Source organism: Labrus mixtus, chromosome 9 (assembly GCF_963584025.1).
Source record: "Labrus mixtus chromosome 9, fLabMix1.1, whole genome shotgun sequence".
Classification (NCBI taxonomy): Eukaryota; Metazoa; Chordata; class Actinopteri; order Labriformes; family Labridae; genus Labrus; species Labrus mixtus.
Window position 1 is genome coordinate 12,947,031 of NC_083620.1, and position 19,516 is coordinate 12,966,546.

Sequence of the window (19,516 nt, forward strand, 5' to 3'; positions counted from 1 at the left end):
TACGTCCCGCCTCCTCTCGACGTTCATTGGCCTTTTCCATAAGGCGCCCTCGTCGAAATCGTCTGACACAGAGTCTCATTGGCTGATATGACCTTTCAATTGTAAGTAGAGAACAGCCCTCCAAGATAAACAACGCCCAGTTAGAATATTCATGAGGGACTTTAGGTCAGCTGATGACAAAAAAAGTAGATGATTACGGGTTTTTTTACGTTAATTTTCATCATTTAATAACATTCTTTTTTTTTTGGCAATGCATTTCTTGAAATTTAGTTGGCATTAATTCCCGCTTGAATCAACAGATAACCCTATCTATTGTCTGGGCTCTAAATTAAACGGGTCTCCTTACACAAAGGGGCTTCCTTCATTATGAGGGAGAATGATTGCCGCAAGATATTACGGGAATTCATGCATATATCACTTAAGACTTAAAATGGAAATAATAGAAGTCATATGCAATTATTGTTATTTGCACTTCCTTCAGTCATCAAAAAAGCGACAATTTATATTATAAATATCAAAAAAGCATTTATTATTGGATGAGATGAACAAAGAGAACATTTGTTCTAGGAAGGGTGTTGTATGAAAAAGCCAAATCGCACACCTAAACATTTATCTGCATGAAGCTGCACAATTGATATCTTTTATTCAAATGGCCCTGTAAAGCTACAGATAAAAGCAATAGAATAAGGTACCATGCAAAAGTAAAATTACACAACATACAGAGTAAATCAGAAGAAGTTAGTTGCCAGAAAACTAGACATTTACAGCAGATTCATCTCAATTCAAACTGTCAAACACCAGGGCCTTGCCACAGTTTGGAAAACACCTCAATAATTCCAGCAATCACTGAGTACAGCAAGACTTTAAAGAGCTTTTAAATTGAACCAAAATAAAGAAGTAAATATTTATTTTTGTAACTGGCTGAAGTGTCAAATTGTGTTTACATGTCAATAAAACACTAGAATAACTCTGAAATACTATCTAATCTGAATAGGGACAGGTATCGTGTGCATTTTATCAAAATTATTATAAATAAGCTATCTCAGAACAGCATTTTCCCCTGTGCAAATCTTCTTTAAAGGAGGTGCTCCAGATTCATCCAACTCCTCCTGCTAGGAAAAAGAACCAACAAAAATGTAAGTAATTTAAATGCTCAGATTGTTTGAAAAAAATAATCCAGTTTAAATTAACCTCCCTTTCATACAATGTTACCAGCCCATGAGATATGAATTCAGTTCTAAATACATTATTATAAATAATAACACTGAATAAATCAATTGTTTTAGGCCTTTATCAGAGAGTAAACCTGTGTGTCTGGGCTTCTTCGCCTGGCAGTTCCTGATGAAAGGAGGTCTTCCTTGATGAGAGTAGGAGGCTCATCAGCTCCCTCCTGTCCTGAGTGAACTGGTTCTGTATTCACAAGGAAAAGTTTAACCTCATTAAAGAAGCTTTGCAGCAAAGGAATACAAAAAAAGTCAAGGACACTTCATGATATTAAAATGGTTGCACGTATATTATATATATATTGTATATAATTTGTTATCCTTTTACATAACAGTCATAAAGAGTCTAGTTTTTATTGTGGGACAAAATTGACAAAACATTCTGCTTTTCCATTTTGTTCATATCAAGAATTGATCTTAATCAAGAACAAAGCATATATTGTGTGTACATTTAAAAAAATATATACTGAAATACTAGAGTGAACATATGCTGTAGAGAGAGATCCCCCCCCCCATACCATCCACACTCTCCTGGCCTAGCATCGGTGGCTGGGAGTCTTCAGTCCGGAGGCTGGAGGTGTGCGGAGGGCTGACCTGCTGTGAGCTCGATGTGCTGCTGCTGTTATCCATTTTAGGCTGGTAAACATCTGACAAAAAGCTCTGGTTGCTGTTTTCATCTGAGGCAGAGCGCACAGGAATTACTATCAGGTAACAGCTCCAACTTTAGTAGTATTTTTTAATATAGTAATTTCACATTTCCATTATGGCCCCTCGGACATAATACACACATTTTACTCTGTAAAGCACTTTACTCAGCTTGTTTTAATAGCCTACTGTAAATAAAGTTGACCTGACATTGTCATGCTTTTCATGAGGGCTCCAGCTACAAACTCACCAGTGAAGTCCAGTAGAGAGTTGGTGTTTTCTAGGACCACATCTTTCAGTCCTCTCGCATCCCCACCTGTGGATTTGGTGCGATATATCTGATAACAAAGAGGGAAGTGACATTAGGCTTCTGAAAAATGTAGCTCAATTTAACAGCAATAGTGAAGTTTTACATGACAGAGCCCCCACCTGCTTTGTTTCTGTAATTGGCACCCACTTAAAGATGCGTAACGATGTGTCTCCAACTGTCACCCATTTCTTCTCCCTGGAGTTGAAATAGGTTTGGAAAAAAATCGTGAGGAGATCGTTTTAGGTGACACACACCATAGTCTGCCTTACTAGCACTAATCTGTAACATTGCATACAATGTACATTCCCGTGTCTTTACTAAATAGATGGCAGCTAATCAAATATCGTGTAAAGCTCACTTATTCGTGTCGTTAACTTTGAAGAGCATGTTGAAAAATCATGATCATTAGTCAGACAGTGTTCATGAATTGTACGGTAATGTGACAGCAGGATAGCCGTGTGGATTACAGCGCACAGCATGTGAGGCTGTAGCCATATTGACAGCTCTCGGCTGAAAAAAAAAAAACTCAACTAGCCCCGCCTCGCCAGTTAAACTAGGGCACTGATTGGTCCGGAGCGACGTCAATCAGCCAACTTTCCCGACTGAAGTTTGTTGAGCGACGCAGCAGATAGAAGGCTACAGTCTCTACTTAAACATTTCCCCCGATATTGTCCACCACACAGACTACATACCATTTCCGCACTTTCTCGATGGCAGCCAGGACCTTTTTAATATCATCTTTAGCACGACTTCGGGTCTCAGCACGGCCTGATCGTCCCGACATCTTGATGCTGTTATGATTCATCTACAGATGCATCTGAAAACTTCAAGACCAAGCCCCAGTCCTCCGTTACCGTGGTAATCTCGCGAGAGTTAAAGGTATTAAATTGTTTTTTTCTTTTTTTTTTTTTTGCTTAATCCTCCTCACTGTTATAACAATGTAGTGTAATAGTTAGACATGGCATATTGGGTTTTACTTCATACGCTATATTTATACACCAGATTAAGATTAAACATAACTTTATTGTGATTTACTAAAGATAAAAAAGTTATTCGCACTATTTTTGTGTGCTTTTTTATCCTGTTACAAAAGCAGTATTTGGATGGTTTCAGATGTATGTTGTTAGAAGTTCTTCCAAATAATGAGAAAAAGAAAGTTAAAAGAAAACTAGTTATTAAAAAAAAGTGTAAAGAAATTCAGTGCATAAAGAAATTCAAAGAAATTCCACAACATGTATTATAACAACATCAGTATAGAGTTTATAAATGACATTTGGTAATATGATTGTTGTAAGCTAACTTCTCAAGAATGAATACCTTAACTTTTGATAAGATGTGGATGACACTCATGTATATTTTTAATCATGCAATAGTAAAGCATACTGGGTTTTAAATGCACAACATTTGGCTGAAAGTGTTGTATTTCAATTTTCAAATTAAAAAGTTATAATGTAAAAATATATAAACACAAATATAAACCCTTTCTTCACCCTTCACTTTTGAACAGGACTTCTGACTATGTGAGTGTACAAACAAAAATACACAAGAATGTTCAAACACATAAGGTCAGTAGCATTTTTATAGGACTCACAAACCGCAGGGGAATATTGCAATGTAAAAAAATAGATGTACAGAAAAAAACGCATTGTTTTGATTTGAGATAAATAATCACAGGTGCTACTTGTCAATATGCAAGACATACTAATCCTAGCCCCCCAACGCCCGACAGACTTTAAACCACAGCATTGCCTTAAAATGTGCAAATTTTGCAATAGCTGTAGGAAACCTGTAGGCTGTAGGGCCACACCTGCTGGCACTCACTGTCAATGCCCTGTTAAGCGTCGCATGCATTATTGCTATGAAAACCAAAATTTGTCAATGAAGGAAAAAGAAGAGGAATTATCTGTCTGGGAGTAAAAAAAAAAAGAAAGAGGAAAATAATAATTAAAGCTGGTTGGGGTGGGGTGGGGGGGGGGGCAATGAATTTTTGCCTAGCACCCAAATAGACCCGAATTGCCACTTCACATAATGACATAAAAGGAACATATTAAAAACGTATCATACCCAAATTTAAGGCCCAGTCCCTTTTACTGGCATGGTGTTGCCATACATTTTGACAAATAAAGGCAGGTCTCAATTAGAGGCCCCTTTGCATTTAGTGTTGCAATAGTTTGCGGATATAAGGAGAAAAAACATCAAGTCAAAAATCTAAAGATGAACTTCAACATCTGTCAGAGAAAGATAGAATAATGCTGAATGCGTCGCAAATTTAATTCATTTCAATAGCCTGAATATTTTACTGTGCAGAAATTTATTCTGCACAGTAAAATATTCTTTCTGGTGTACATTGGCAATTTTAAAATCTTTCCCATCTTTGCTGTTCACAAGTTTTGTTTGAAAATAATTAAAAGCCTGTCTTGTGTGTTTAACTTAATGTGATTTTTTTTAATTTGTCCATCATCAATTTTGTAAATGTTTACTGATTTTTACTTGTAGTCCCCATGTTTGACCAACAGATGGTAGCATTGAATCATGCAGAGAAAACATATTTCTTCTATAGCTGAGGGTTGAGTCTGTCTAAGTTTTGATTTGTTATTCTAGGAATAATCACTGACAGACAATTCTTCTCTTTCTAAAATCCTCTGTGTAAAATATATTGTGTGGTATCAGATAGGAAATGAAACAGCATGATAAGTTCTTCCACATAACTATTAATAACTGAGGACATACTGTACTGTACCACTGATCAGATGGTGCTGATAATGACCCTGCACCTTCACGACAATATTTAATGTATATTTAGTCAAGTGATGCTTGCTCAATGGTTATGATTGTTAAATTGTTCCATTATTTCTCATGTTCCTTGTATGGTGTGTGTATGGATATGAACCTGAAAGCAAGGCAGCCTTACAGATGAGGTAAACATAATTTACCATAACAGCTTTACTAATGCATGATTTGTGATCATTTGATGCAATAATCAAAGCAGTATGTATCATGAATTCATTCATCATGAATCAATGACCAAGTCACTTTGACTTTCAGACATGTTAAATCACAGGTACTCCATACATGTATTGATATGTGTCATATGAATGGACCTTTTTCACATAACAGTTCATTTATGTGAATGCATTGATGTTTATCTTATGATTGCATCTATCAATTGAAGCCACAAATAAAACTTCATATTTCATAAGTAAAAGTTATGATCCTGTTAAGGCTAAGCAAATCAGTAGATCTGAAATTAAATTACCCTGAAATCTAGTTGATTAAAGGCATATCATCTACCCCAAATATCATGACTTGTTGGTTTCTATCGGCCCTTTTTACCTCTCCAGGATATCCCCCAAATGTTGATCACTCTGGTACATACTGTACATCATAAAGCCAACGCCAAACGTGCCTCTCACATGATCAACTAATCTACTGCATGAGTACTGCCACTGTCACCTAATGCTCCAGTATTTACTCTCAGATATTTGAATGGATGCAAACTGAAATCATCCTTCACTAATTGTTGTCAATTTGTTGCTTGACCTACCCGCTTCAAAAAGACACTCGACCTCTGCTATGGTTCCATCAAAGGAGCATTCAGATCACCTAACTTTAAAAAAAGTTTCATATCAGTCATGACTGGCTTACAAAAGAAAGGTAAGATTAATATTAAACTTGAGGGTTTTCAATCAGACACAGAGTTAACTGATAGTTCTAATAGTTTTTATCTTAGGTTTGATACCAATGATTTTAAAGAACAAGTTGATCAGTTAAGATTAAAACGGCCTCCACTCACAACTTCCACAAGATGTCAAGAAGACTTTGTCAAACTAAAAACCAACAAGAGCCCTGATGGCCTTGATATCATCTTAAACACTGCACAACAATTATCTCCTATTTTCCACTGTACATATGAAAGTGTTCCTTAGAGCAGAAAAAGGTCTTACACCATGGAAAAAGACAATGTGCCAATGGCTAAGAGCAAGTCCCCCAAGGCCGTCAGTGATTATAGCCCTGATCTCATTGGTTATAAAGGCATTCAAAAAACTCCCAGAAGGTTAATCAGGGCTGTAGAGGATTCACTGGATCCTTTACAGGTTCAAAAAGGGAATAAAGGGAGTTTATGATGCTGTTTCCTTAATTTGCATTTTAAACACCTTGATGGCCCATGGCACATGAACATTTGTTGTATTTAGATTTCAACAGGTTGACAAATTCTCAACTAACTATTACTATTACTCTATAGTACTATATTACTAACTGACTGACTGACTGTTTTACGATAGTTTTAAATTTTGGTTTTAATGATGGTGTTTAGGACGGTTTTACATATTCTTGGTACCCTGGTGTCACTTGATGTTCTTTTGTATTTATTCATGTTTTATATAGTCACCACACTAAATGTGCCTGTGTGTTCTCTGTGTTTTTTTTATCTGCTTGTCCCCGTAGGAACAATAAAGTTGAAGATGAGTTTAGGGTACATCATTGCATTAACTTGTGCATTACATCAGCTCCAGTCATACATTAGTTACTCATTAGTTAAGTAGGCTTTTGTGCATTTTACCATGGTAGTCACTATTACATTGTTGCTCATGTTACTGTTCCTTGACAATTAAGAAAATGCAATAGACTATCTCAATCTGTTTTTCCTAGTCTTCAATAGCAAACAAGTAGGGTAGGCCTACTTTTTCAAGCGTTTCATCATATGTTTATATGAGACTTGTTGATGTGCTTAAAGTTGCCCAATTCCCCAACTCAGCACCATAACCCAGCTCATGGGGCAATAAAAGTGTTTTGAAGTGAAAGCTGTAGTTTATGTCATCTATGCCAAGAAAGGTTAATTTAGTGTTGGGGGGTTAGGGTTAGTCTAGAAAAAAATATTTACTGGTGTTGTGGGCGGGGTCTGCTTGTGCCCCAGCCAGTGGCTGAGCGTAGTAGGAGGAGTGAATGACAGTTGCCAGAGAAACAAACACTGACGACGTAAAGAAGATGCAGCTGTTGACTCTTGTCTCTCACCATCAGTTGAGTACTGGACATGTTTCACTGTGCACTGCAAAGAAAAGGCCTTTCAGAAGGGTCCTTAAATGTTTACGGTTGCTTGCTGCAGAATTGAGTCTTTTAAAAAAAATGGCTATTGACTTCTGTAAATTTACCGCAATTTGTTGTACACATCACTCCTGGATTTTGTGGCCATTTTCATCAAGAAATGTTGATTGTGAGTAGTAGCCTTATTGGGTTGCAGCTCCTTGGTGCATTTACGGTAATTAGTTAATGAACGTAATAGTTAACGTGATTTACGGGCCTAGTTGCAAAAAGTTTCCATTTACAAAACAATTTTTCACAAATTTCATTAGCCTACAGAACTCACGTTTGCTTTATTTTGAAAACTGAAAGCGGAAGTGTTGACGTCACTCTGGCCAGCTTTACCCTCAGCCGTTCAGACTGCTGCTGTCATTGACTGGGGTGGTGGACAGAAAAGGCCAAATGATTCAGTGAACGGGGCGACGAGTCCAGCACAGCATGGACTGCTGCCCGCCATAGTTAGATCAACTTTTACTTCATGCTTTACATTTTGAACACTCAGACCTTTTTTTTTTTTATCGGCCGGAAGTGTTTTTTTTTTATGTCTTTCTTCTTTCACTGCTGAGGAAAACAGACAACAATGGATCGAGTGAAAAGCTCCATGCAGCAAGTCCCCAACGCTATCCCCAAAGTGATCCGACGTACCGGAGGGGCCAACAGCCTGGAGCTGGAGAAGGAAAACTTTGAGAGAGGGCAGGTATGGAGCGCATAAATGTAACCTAATAAAGCGTGGGATGAAGGTCCTGTACAGCTGATAGCGGCTTTATAACGTGGGAAGTAACAGTCATGTCAGGATGTTTGCTGACAGCTGAAATAATCTCTGCATTGCGATATGATGCCTGTCTCAAGTGTGCTGTGGATCTATAAAATGTATACACAGTTGCCACATTTGTGAGGGTTTTTTTTCTTTCTTTCATATTTTGACACATTGAAGCAATTCCTATAGTTTTGATACTTAATTACCTGTTTGATCATGATATGGCTTAGTTTATTTCCTGACACAAATTGTACAACAAAAGAGCTGTTGAAATATAGGTCAATGGCCTTCTGAATTGCTTTAACTGCAGGATACAACCAGACAGGAGGGAGGCAAGTTTGGGCTCGGTGGAGCTGTGGCATGAATGACAGGCTGTCACTGTCTACTGAAGGCAGACAGTCGAGGCAGGATCAGTGATGATGATGATGATGATGATGATGATGATGCTAGTGAGGATGATGAGATCTAAAGTGAAACCTGTCTGAAGTTATTTAAGGCGGAATAGAAAATGACGGGATGTTGTCCTTTGTTATTTTTAGTTATGGCAGCTGATGAATAAAGAATGCTGTATGGCTTCATGTGACCGCATGAAGAGCTTTCCCACTGAGCATATGTATGTAGGCTGCTGTTGTACTGTGGAGTCTGCTGCTTCCTGCCTGGTGGTCTCCCCTCCCCTCCCCTATCCTCTCCTCTCCCAGACCAGGCACAAGGGGAGGGGAGAGAGGTGGTGGGGGGGGGGGAGAAAGTAGGTCAGATGAATCCAGGCAGCCAAACTGCCGTGGCCCTGCTGCAACGTGCTTCCTCCCATTGACAGTGCACGCATTACAGCCTAAATGTGCACAGCAGGTATTTGGCGATTGTGAGTTTGGAATGGATGGTGGCTGTACAGTTTGCCCACCCCACCCTCTTAACCCCCCCCCCCCTGCACTTCTCCCATCCGGGACAGCAGAAGCATGGATTAGAGGGCTGATGGGAGAGACGCATGCGTGGCTTTTTATGTATCCCGAGCCAAGCCTGGTCACTGGGTCACTGTCAGGCTCCTGGGATCATCAGGACACCCTGCTGGAAGTGTGTCAAGGCAAAATGCATTTCAACATAATACAGACACACTTGTTGTTTCATGGGGTTTTTCTGATAACACCTGTTATGGAACTTGACGTAGAGTTAGATTAATTTCCTTCCTTTCCTTGCTCTTAATAAAAAGCTCTTACTTATCTTGGATCTTTCTCACAAAGCAAAGCATTTAGCAGCTAATGATCAGTGAAAGTATTCATGCAAGATGAAACAAGCCCAACTTTGATTTGCTATTAGTGTTCCAACATGACTGGACCGCAGCATGACACATTCAGCTGGTTTGTTCCTGGAACACCATTTCTCCCTCTTTCTGTAGCTCTGTTTTACACAATTCACCAATGAGGATTTGTTGTTGTGTGTGTTTTATCCCCCCCCCCTCCCCTCGTGGTTGACTTTTGACTGGGGATCCAGAGCTGTGACAGGCAGCGAGGGAATCAATGAATCTGCTGTCGACTTTACAGGGGATCAGTGAGAGATAATCTCATCTGATCTGTTGTGCTCTAAAGCTGCCCAAATCTGCTGGGTAGTTGGCTTTCACCTCCTGTCTGTCCACCCGCCTGGCTGTCATTGATTTTCACATTTCCAGCCATCTCTTTGTAGCGACATACTTTCTGAAAGGGACTTCTATCTTGGCCTTAAAGGCATAGTCCTGTAAAACTCTATTTATGTGAAGCACTCGCCTATCTCTCTCGGCGGAGTTGGGTAAACATCCAGGGTGTGTTCAAAATCCTCTCTGTCATAGTGTCCACACTGGGTTATAAAAAGAACGAAACAGGGCAGCCAGATAGCACACAACGTTGGCTTTTAATGACATGTTTAGCCTCATAATAGCAGCAGACTCTTTCATTTCGAGTTTAGCGGGGATTTATTCTTTGGTGTGTTTTTCCTCAAACATCATTGCAATATTTTAAGGTCTGTGTCCTATTGTGTTCTCAGTAAGAGTGAGGAAAAACCACGCAGTAAACAACACGAGTTTATACTGAACCCTGTTTGGTTTTCTTCATCTTCATTGCGCCCAAGAATGTCGGCGATACCAAATCTCTCCTCGAGTGCAAAACCGTCTCTGAGCTGTCAGAGCCAAGAGGAGGAGGTTTTTTTTCTTTAAAAAGATGGTGTAGGTTGTAATCTCTGGACCGATATGAACCATAATGAGTGCTTGTGGGAAACTTCTTTGGCACCAGTTCCTCAGCTGGGGATGCAGAGCGAGTGAGTGACTCCACATATGTATTACATAATTAAGGCCTTGAATTAAAACTCTTCCTGCCCTCATCTTAACTTCTCCACACAGAGGTCAGCCCTGTTAGTGTGAGTGAGGCTCTGTGTTTAGCTGTTCTTATAGAGCAGTGTAGCCTGATCTCTGTCTGATTGTACTTTCAATATGAGGAGATGATTAAGTTTAAGTTTGCACCCTCTGGACGTTTCAGTCTTTTATCAATGTTTCACCCATTAATCTGTCACTTTTTAACTCTTCATTTCATCAGTTAGTTCTTATTTTTAGCTAAACATTTCAACTGTTACACTACTCTTTATGAAGCTATGTGTATAACAGGCTTGTATAGCCAACTAGCTCTATCTGACCTTTGATTCTTCTAACATTTATACATTAGGCTACCTTTAGCTAGCCTTTTAAACAGTTTATTCGTCAGTTTTAACTATTCAATATGAATTTCTTTTTCGTTTCTTCTAGCTTATAAAGTTGGTTCACCACCTTCAGCAACCTATTACAAACTTGCTTCATGACTTTGAATTTTAGCTAGCTCTTTCAAATGCTTACCTGCTAACTAGTGTTTACCTTTAATAATGCACACAAAGTTACATTCAGGTGTTACAACTCAGCGGCCATTAAAACCATTTAAATGGTTTTCATTTAAACCAAATAAATTGTCTTTTTATGACATTATTGAGCAATACAAACTAAGCTAACACCGGGGGGGGGGGGGAGAATCATTGGTACTGTATGACCTCTACCCCTTGTCGCCCTGCTTGTTTGGACCCTTTTGTTTTTGCTGTTTGGTGCCCTGGCAGCTGTGGTATAGGAGCAGGTCTGTGGTCCATGTGCACATACAGGACCCAGCAGGGAGGACTTATACAAGAATATGTTTTAATCACCCCGTCGTCCCCGGCTTCTCTTTCTCCGCTTTCTTTTGTCTTGCTTGTCCATTTGTCGTATTCTCCTCCATCACTCATCGCTCGAGGTTTCTTTGCTTCTTTTACATCCTGCAGTTCAAAATGAAGTAAAGTCATGAAGGGATATCAGCATACCTGGAGTCCACACACACAGACGAGCATGCAGGCATCAAAGCAAACCATTAAAAGCACTGAGGCAGCAGAAACAGCAGGCGCTGGTTTGTGGCCTCATTGCACTGACTGGCTGTAGAATAATAGAGCTGGACATGAGTGACAGGTCAGTAAGTGGAACAAAGTGCACACATGAGTTCTTAGCTGCATTAACAATGGCCTTGGTTCACAGATTGTTTTGGACGTGTCCTCTATGTTTTGCAGTACAGTAAAACGGAAAGAGACAACAGTGTTGCTTTTTGTTTCACTTTAAGCAGAGGTCAAAAGTCAGACTGGCGTCTACATCATGGAATTCAGTGTGTGGTCGGCCTATGCAAATTAGCCTGCTTCAACATGAGTGGTCTCAAATAAGTGGCAAAATACACTGCAGTTGTTATGGCAAGGTGATCTGGTGGAAGTAAATGTTCCAGTAGTGTTATGATAATTGACAATTCAGCAAAAATAATCACATAACAGGGTTTAAACTGATGTTCATTGAAATATGCTGTGTACTGCTGTTTAACAACAACATCACACATCATTTTCAGTAATCTAGAACAAAAATTTAACTATTTACATGATATTCACTTATAATCATTTATTTATTGCATAATGCATGGGATGATGTTGGCCATTTTTGCCTTTATTGGATATGACAGCTGAAGAGAGACAGAAAATGTTGGGAGGAGAGAGTGGAGGGATGACATGCAGCAAAGGGCCAAGGTCAGATTCGAACCCGCAGCCGCTGCCACCATAGCCATGTGGCGTGTGAAATAACTGCTACGCTATCCAATTAACTTGCAACTGATTGTTTTAAGTTGGCCCGTGATATGCATGAATCACTTTCCCCTGAATTCATCAAATCAAACTTTGATTTTGACAGACTTTGTGAAAGCAGCAACAAGTTGTCTAATTATCTAGATATCTCTTTTTAAAATGGTTCATTTTAACCTCTGCAAAGGACCGCAGCAGAGTCGGATTGATGTTTAATCTTAAACATCTTCTGCAAGCCTGCTTTAATGCAGCAGACTGCTTAGAACCACATATAGTCATATTGTACTTTAGCCTAAAACACTTAGAAATAGAAATAATTCAAAGGGAATTCAAGTGAAAGCGGTGTTCCAATACATTATTTGGATAGATTTACTTTAAGACACAAAAAAAAAATCTAACATGAAAAAAAAGGATTTCACCTTTATGTGAAACAGATTGTGGCTTTAACATTAATCTTCATCTTGTCCTTTAATATTTGAGGGAAGAAATTACTCCGTCATTAAAGCTCAACATGATTTCCAAACTCTAATTAGAACACAGATGGTTATGAGAACAGGACACATCATTGACACTTCTAGCACAAATGCATGCCTCTAATACATTTAGAGCAAACATTCACTTTTTTTTTTTAAACCTGAGGACATGACGGTTGTTTTTAAATAATATATAGCTACACTCAGGATATTATTATAGGCTGATAAACAACAGAAAAGTTCTTCTTCGTGTAAACCTTGTAGGCAGAAAAACAATTGTGATCCCGAGGGGGTTTGAGTGGTGAGAAGTGAGAAGCCAGGCGGGGACAGAGTGGGCCTGCTGTATGTGAGAAATGCTGTGTGAGCCTGCACTCCCATCACTGGGCCCACTCCGTACCAGGAAGCGAAAAGACTGGGTCAGGAAAAGAGGCGGCATTGTCTGGAAACAGACTGTTTATGTTGTGCAGCCTGGATGGTGAGAAGCATATTGATTATCGTGGCCTGGACTCTGTTGGTCATGGTCATATGAGGGTTTTGAACTAAAGTGCATTTAGCTTAAATAGAACCGGAAAACAAAAAGGATAGGGTAAAGGTAAACTAATTAGGTTATTTATTGCGATTCTAAAAATGACTTAAACAGACATAAGTAAAACAGAAATATAATACTTTTCAATTAATTTTCACTCATGAAGAATCAATTAGCAACTTAGATTAAACAGTATTACAGGAATAATAAAAAAAAATGTATAGATAAAGACTTTAGATAGGCTATACAGGTTCATGCAAGGTTTTTCAATTTCCAATTTAACATATTGTAACAAATTTGAAAGAGTGTCCCATCACATCAATGATGGCTCTGTTATAGTCTTTCAGTTGTTAGGCTTATTGAACCAGTATGCACTAAAACAAATCAGTTTTTTTATGTGTCAATAATTTTGTTATTTACACCTTGTTTTCCTACTTTGACATGTCAAAATGTCTTCTGTGCTAAGCCCCACATCAAACAAAACACATCTGTATGTCCTGTAAGACAGAAGGGATTATTTGGGTTGACAGTCTCACATGAGCCAGATGGGGGCATCAGTTAGCTAGAAGTGTTTCACGGTGGCGGCTGTGCTGCTCCTGCCAAGGCTTCATGTGCTTTGCAGATGTATATAGGCATATATCAGTGCATGCACACCTGGAGAAAGACTTAAAGGTTAACATCTGGAACAGGCCTTGATTCCTTTAGAAAAACAATGTGCCTCATGAAGCGTGGCCGTGTACTATTGTGGCATGTTTTAAGCACTGTTTAACAGAGCTTTGTAGTTCTGATCATATGTTGTGTGTGTGTGGTGTTTAGGGGGAACACACTGAGCAGGATTCAGAGGAGGTGTCATTTACATATGTCCCTTCAACTATTGACTCATCATCACCCTATAAGGAACACTGAAGGGCATTTATGGCTAGTCTTTTGTCCTCTTCAGCAGGCGATGCAAGTGATGGATAAGTCAAACTGTGACCACACTGCCACCATGAACGATGCTACAACAGAGAAAATCCAGCTGTTTATGTTCTCATTTAGGCCTACTCCCTCCCTCTGGCCATCGACTTCCCTCTTACAGGCCCCCCCAGCGGTCCCCGGACCCGAGCTTGGGAACCACCGGGGGTTTGAGCCAACCCACTATTGCAGGCTCCATGCTACTATTGTTAAACACGAGAGCGGGCTATTTGCAAAATAAAGGGAGCCCACTGCCTCGTTCTTCGTCGCTATGTGGGGCTGTTAAGTGAAGGCTAAACAGGGTGTTCTTTAAATATAAGAGGAGCGGGTGATATCAGCGGTAGCTCTGTGTTGTTCCTCCCCGGACAGAGGCGCGTTGTCGTCGGACTGATGCTGAAAGTCCTCGTTGATAAGGGAGCACTTGGGGCGCGCGGAGAAGACCAAAGGGGACGCGAAAGGAAGGAAAGGAGGGAAGGATAGAGGAGCATTTTAATACCAAATCGGGACAATGTTGAGCTAAGGGTCCGCTCCACCCCCACCTCCTTCTTCTTCTCCTCCCAAATGCGTTTGTTCCCACAATCGTTTCCCCGTTACTAATTAGGCTTCTCCGCGTTAGGATAAAGCCAGCGGACCTCCTCCTCTCCAGCTCCGTTACCTGGGACCAAAATGGATCTCAGTAAAATTGTAAGTGCCGAAAAGCCAATTTGTTTCTTCTTCTTCTTCTTCTTTTTTTTTTTTTTTAACCAGGACAGACATCTAAACGGAGACTTTTCATGTTTTGGTGATGGGGGTGGTGTCCAAGAAGTCCTGTTGCACACATACGGGCTGTAAGCTTGAATTCATGCTCAGTGCAAGCGTGGACTTGTTTGTTTGCCGGTATTGCAGCTAAGTGTGGCGTGGGAAGTTTGTCTTTATTTTGTGAAGTAGAAAGCTTGAAGGTCTGAGACCCTATGGCCGGTTTTGTGAACAGGGGCAGAAGGGGGGGGGGGGGGGTCTTCTAGGTCCGAGCTTGAAGGAAGTACATTTTAACTCCGCGGAGACGTATCACACTGTTTCTAACAAACAACACTGCGAAACAACTTGTACAAAACAAAAAGCATGCTCTTCTGAGGACAGAGCAGTAACCCAGGAGGGGGGGTTGCAGCGGTAACAGTGCCTATTTTGGACACATGGAAATGTCTGAGATGTGCTTCTCTGAGTTGTGAGTTTTGAGGTTTTCACATGGCTGAGTCTCCAGCTGCAGGTTAGAGGAAACGAGTTGAACTGAGCACAGCTTCAATGTGCCATGAATATCAATTACAGATGGTATTGATGTCAGACAAACATGAAGACGAGGCTAACAGTGTGTCTTTGTGTTTGTTTCAGTGTGGTACAAATGTTAAAGAGACTCTTGGTTTGAATTTAAAAAACAAGTAAGATGGTGATCTTTCAGTACAATAATAAACAGCTTGGTCTGTATGTGAACGGCCTTTTTTGGTGTTCATTTTCACGTCACTGTGTGTGCTGTGAATGATGCGATAGATTGGCCTGTACTGGAGCAGGTGCACTTAAACCACAGCAACAAGACTGGCCTTTCACTGCCAGCATGGTTGATAGCTGTACTTTTGACTCTTGTGTAGGTGTGGGGGAGGGTGTGTGTGTTTTTTTTTTTTTTTTTTTTTTAAAAGAAGACCAAAGAGTGCTCTCTTCAATGATCCTCAGAATAAGCATTGAAGGAATTGTGCCTTGAGAAACAGTATAAAGCCACAATAGACTAAAACTGATGGTATAGCAAATGAATGACGAGGCAGGAAATCCAAACAGGAACATTTTTCTCCCAAATCTCCGAAATAAATCTCAGCTGCCCACATGAAGTCAGTCGGGGCAAGCAGTGCAGACATGGCGTAGGTGTTGTGATGGAAAATCTCCTCCAGTCGATCTCTGTTTAGTTAGAATTTAGAGCTTATTTAAAACAAACCTCTATATGTTGTCGGGAAACTGTTCAGTAGAACCCCTCAAGGCTGTTCCCTGTCCTCTCTCTCTGCCGCTTTGTTTTGGCTGTTTGGCTTAGAGTGAGAGAGATGCAGCACTCTATATTCTCAAACTCAATGCACTGTAAGAACCCAGGATCCAGCAGTTGTTTGTAGCTGGATTTCACTAGTGCACTCCCCATGTACAGGGGCATCTCAGCAGTCCTCTCAAAGTTTCCTGACACTCTTCACCTATCCTATCGAATAAAGGGGAGAATGGCCCAAAATATAATCATTTAAAAGAACATGTTATCTTCTGCACCTTTTGCGTCTGCACATGCAGGTCCTGATTTCTTGCAGATTAGGACTTTATTTATTTTTTTAAGATTCATTTTTGGGCTTTTTTTTATGCCTTTATTAGAGAGCTATAACAGTGGATAGAGTCAGAAATCAGAGGTGACTGCATGGGGAATGACATACAGGAAAGGAGCCAGAGGTTGGTTTTCAAACCCCCAGCCACCTGAGGACAGCACAGCCTCTGCACATGGGGCGCACAAACTAAGTACTAGGCCACTGGAACCACACTAGAAACATTTTTGAACGTCAGCAATCTGAAGCGTCTTTACAAGAACGATAGAGAAGCGGAGGATATGCCATAAACGTCTTAAATTTGACCGGGGATGTCATGAATATAATTGTGTTAATATGTTTTTGTAACTCTTAAGACTGTTGGTCAGAGAGAGAAAACTCTTTAAAGACACCTCTTTGGGAAATATAACGCTCAGTTTCTGCCTTTTTTTTTTTAGGACCAAGCGATTCTTTGATCGAGAAAATGAATTGGCTTTTGCTGCTCCATGTATAACAAATAAACAGAGAGTATAACAAATAAACAGAGATGCCTAATCATGAGCAAAGTAACAGAAAAAGAGGATGTTTATATGACATGAAAAGGAGCAGAGGTTGTCTTAAACTGGCCATACATTTCCCAGCACATGGATGTCTCATCCCTGAATAACTCCAGGAAAGTATCTAACGATGAGAATCCAAAGATTTCTCTTGAAGGAATGTAACAAACTCGGCCAAAGTCAGCAGTCAGACAAACTTGAGATGCTTAAAAGAAACCATGTTAGCAGTCCGTTTGCTGCAGGACATTTTACTGTTGTGCAGACTTTGGTGTCACATCACAAACATGAGCCATCATCATCTTCAGGAAAACACACCCACCCACACATACAGAAACTCTGTGATGTTCACGCGTGTTCAGTGTTGGGGCGTAATGGGAAACTGGGCTAAAGGCTCCTTGCTGAGCAGCACAGATGTTCTTTTTATAACGGTGGTCATGACATCACCAGTCCTGCAGGAAGTAGAGCTTTAGAGGAGAGGCTCCTTCACACGCGGCTGCAGAAATCTGTGTTATTAGCTGAGCCTCATAAAGCTGCCACACGGGTGTAGGCCTCCGAGTTTAATTAGGCTGGAGCCCGGCCCTTAGCATATGTATGTGTGTCTTTAACCAGCTGCTGCCCTCAGGAACAGAAGCCCGGTTCTCTTGAGGTCACACTCTCCAAATACCCTCAAGCTCAGTATTTTGATGCTTGTTAATGGGCTCTTGAGAGACAGCAGCACCCCAATGCTCCACCAAAAAACTGTGTTGATAAGGGAATAGAAGATGCTTGGTGTGTTCTGATGAAAACAAGCTCAGATCTACAGGCTGAGAAGATTGTACATAGATATAGATATACTCTGATACAATTTTTCCTTACCAATACAGAATCTTAAACCTTGGCATCAGTATTGGTAAATTCAGAGTATCCCACCCATGTTATTAAAATACATTAAGTTTGTGTTAAAGCTGCTGGATTCAACAAAGATTGCACTCTTTGCTAGCACCACACTGTTGCTCATTGTTATTGTCAGAATTGTCTGAAACCAGTTTAATTTGTTGGAGGCTAATACGTTTTTGTCTTTTTATCAGTGCATTGACAGGGATTCTCGCTGATAAGTGCCAGAAGTCCATGTTCAGCAGTATTGGAGGCTGATAGCCAAAGGGAAAAATACAGATATTCATATTGCTAGCCATCAGAACAGCTGTCGACACGTCTGAGAATTAAGAATGATTAATTTTCATGTCTGTACAAGCTGTTGATAATGGTGGCGATCAATATATGCGGACTGCCTCGGCTCCCTCCAACAATGCCTGTAAAGTTTTCATTATCACAGGAATGCTTTCCCTGTGTGTATTTCAGCACTCCGGAAAAATAGCCGCTCTAAAATAGACCATCTTTTCCATGACCTCCCCCCCCCCCCCCCCACCCCTCAGTGCAAGCTCGGCTACCTTTCAAGAGGTGTGGAGTGACTGTTGTAAGAGAGCGGATGTTCATGTCAGATGTAACGCATTAAAATGAGCCCTAAACAAGCAACACAGAGGGCTATGTTCACTGGAGTGACCTTTGGAAACGGGTGGGGTTACTTGTGGAAAAATGTTTTGGGCCCAGAACGCTTTTCCATCTATTATCTGATATTTGAATGCATTTGAACTAAAAAAAAAAAAAAAAAAAGCCATTTCATTTCACAGTGATGCAGAGAGTGTGTTTGTTTGTGTGAAGTATACTGGTTGGTGTGGCTAGCTTTCAGTTTCAAGTGTATATTCTTAGACAAGCAATAAGGGAACTGTTATTTTCTAAGAAACATGTCATGTCATTTTGGTTGGTAAAACCTCCCCTCGCTGCTATACCATCCCCATACACATGTAATACACATAAAAGACATATTTATAACAGTTTTGTTCACACTAAGAATCAGAAATAAGCAGTTTCCTGTATTGTTCTCATGATGTTCCTCTGGCTTTGTATCATGGTGTAAACCAAAAGTTATCTGAATCAGAACATATTTAAAGGGGCTATGGCCTAAATTTCCAAACAATTATATAATGTTACTAATTATGTTGAAGGCATGCTTTTAATTAGGAGTCCACAGAGAGTTTCTGTATGCTTGTCCTCTTAATTCTATTGAGCATTTTCTGCCCCTTTCAGCCCATTGTGTTGGTTATACTCCACTTTGGATACCGTACACCTACAAGCTCTGACAAACCATACATACTTACTGAAACCAAACAATAGACTGACAAAGCAGGTACACATAGCTGACTATTTAGCTGCTTATTACATAGCAGATGATTCCCCCAGGTGTTGGTGGAGATGTTCATTAGTGGGCCAGAGACAGGACTCAAAGTGAATCTTAATTTTGCTCTTCACTGGCTGGACATGTGTAAGTAGAAAAGTGGTTGCTTAACCAGGCTGAGTGCAGGTTAAATAACCTATATCAGGCTTACCTAATGTAATTACATATATGAAAGGACTGGTATTAGGTGTGGAAGGAACAAAGGCTCAGTGACTGTGTTTTTAATATTCGTAAAGACCCAAAAGGCTAGATAGATCAGTGCCACCTCGGTCTCAGCCAATACATTGTCAAGTGCTTT

At 40.2% G+C, this 19,516-nt stretch overlaps 2 protein-coding genes across 4 annotated transcripts in view; one reads left to right on the plus strand and one right to left on the minus strand.

Moving 5' to 3' along the window:
- Positions 1–499: 499 nt before the first annotated feature.
- bcl7bb (BAF chromatin remodeling complex subunit BCL7B b) lies at positions 500–3,033 on the minus strand. 2 transcript variants are annotated; one of them, XM_061046330.1, is made up of 6 exons: positions 2,871–3,033; positions 2,298–2,373; positions 2,119–2,206; positions 1,742–1,900; positions 1,307–1,410; positions 500–1,109 (listed from the first exon to the last, which is right to left on the minus strand). In XM_061046330.1, exons 1-6 carry the CDS (start codon positions 2,981–2,983, stop codon positions 1,038–1,040), a joined length of 612 nt encoding a protein of 203 aa, XP_060902313.1. In that variant the 5' UTR covers positions 2,984–3,033; the 3' UTR covers positions 500–1,037. The 2 variants fall into 2 exon arrangements, with proteins under 2 accessions (XP_060902313.1, XP_060902312.1); XM_061046329.1 differs by having other exon boundaries at positions 500–1,112; positions 2,871–3,031.
- A 4,584-nt stretch (positions 3,034–7,617) lies between these two features.
- The window catches only part of hip1 (huntingtin interacting protein 1), a 44,319-nt gene continuing 32,420 nt past the window's right edge, over positions 7,618–19,516 (plus strand). Inside the window, exon 1 of one of the 2 annotated variants that reach the window (XM_061046331.1) lies at positions 7,618–7,954. In XM_061046331.1, the coding sequence (XP_060902314.1) occupies positions 7,838–7,954 (117 nt within the window). In that variant the 5' untranslated portion in view covers positions 7,618–7,837. Of the gene's footprint in view, positions 7,955–14,299; positions 14,777–19,516 lie in introns of those variants that run through there. The other variant, XM_061046332.1, reaches the window with a different exon arrangement.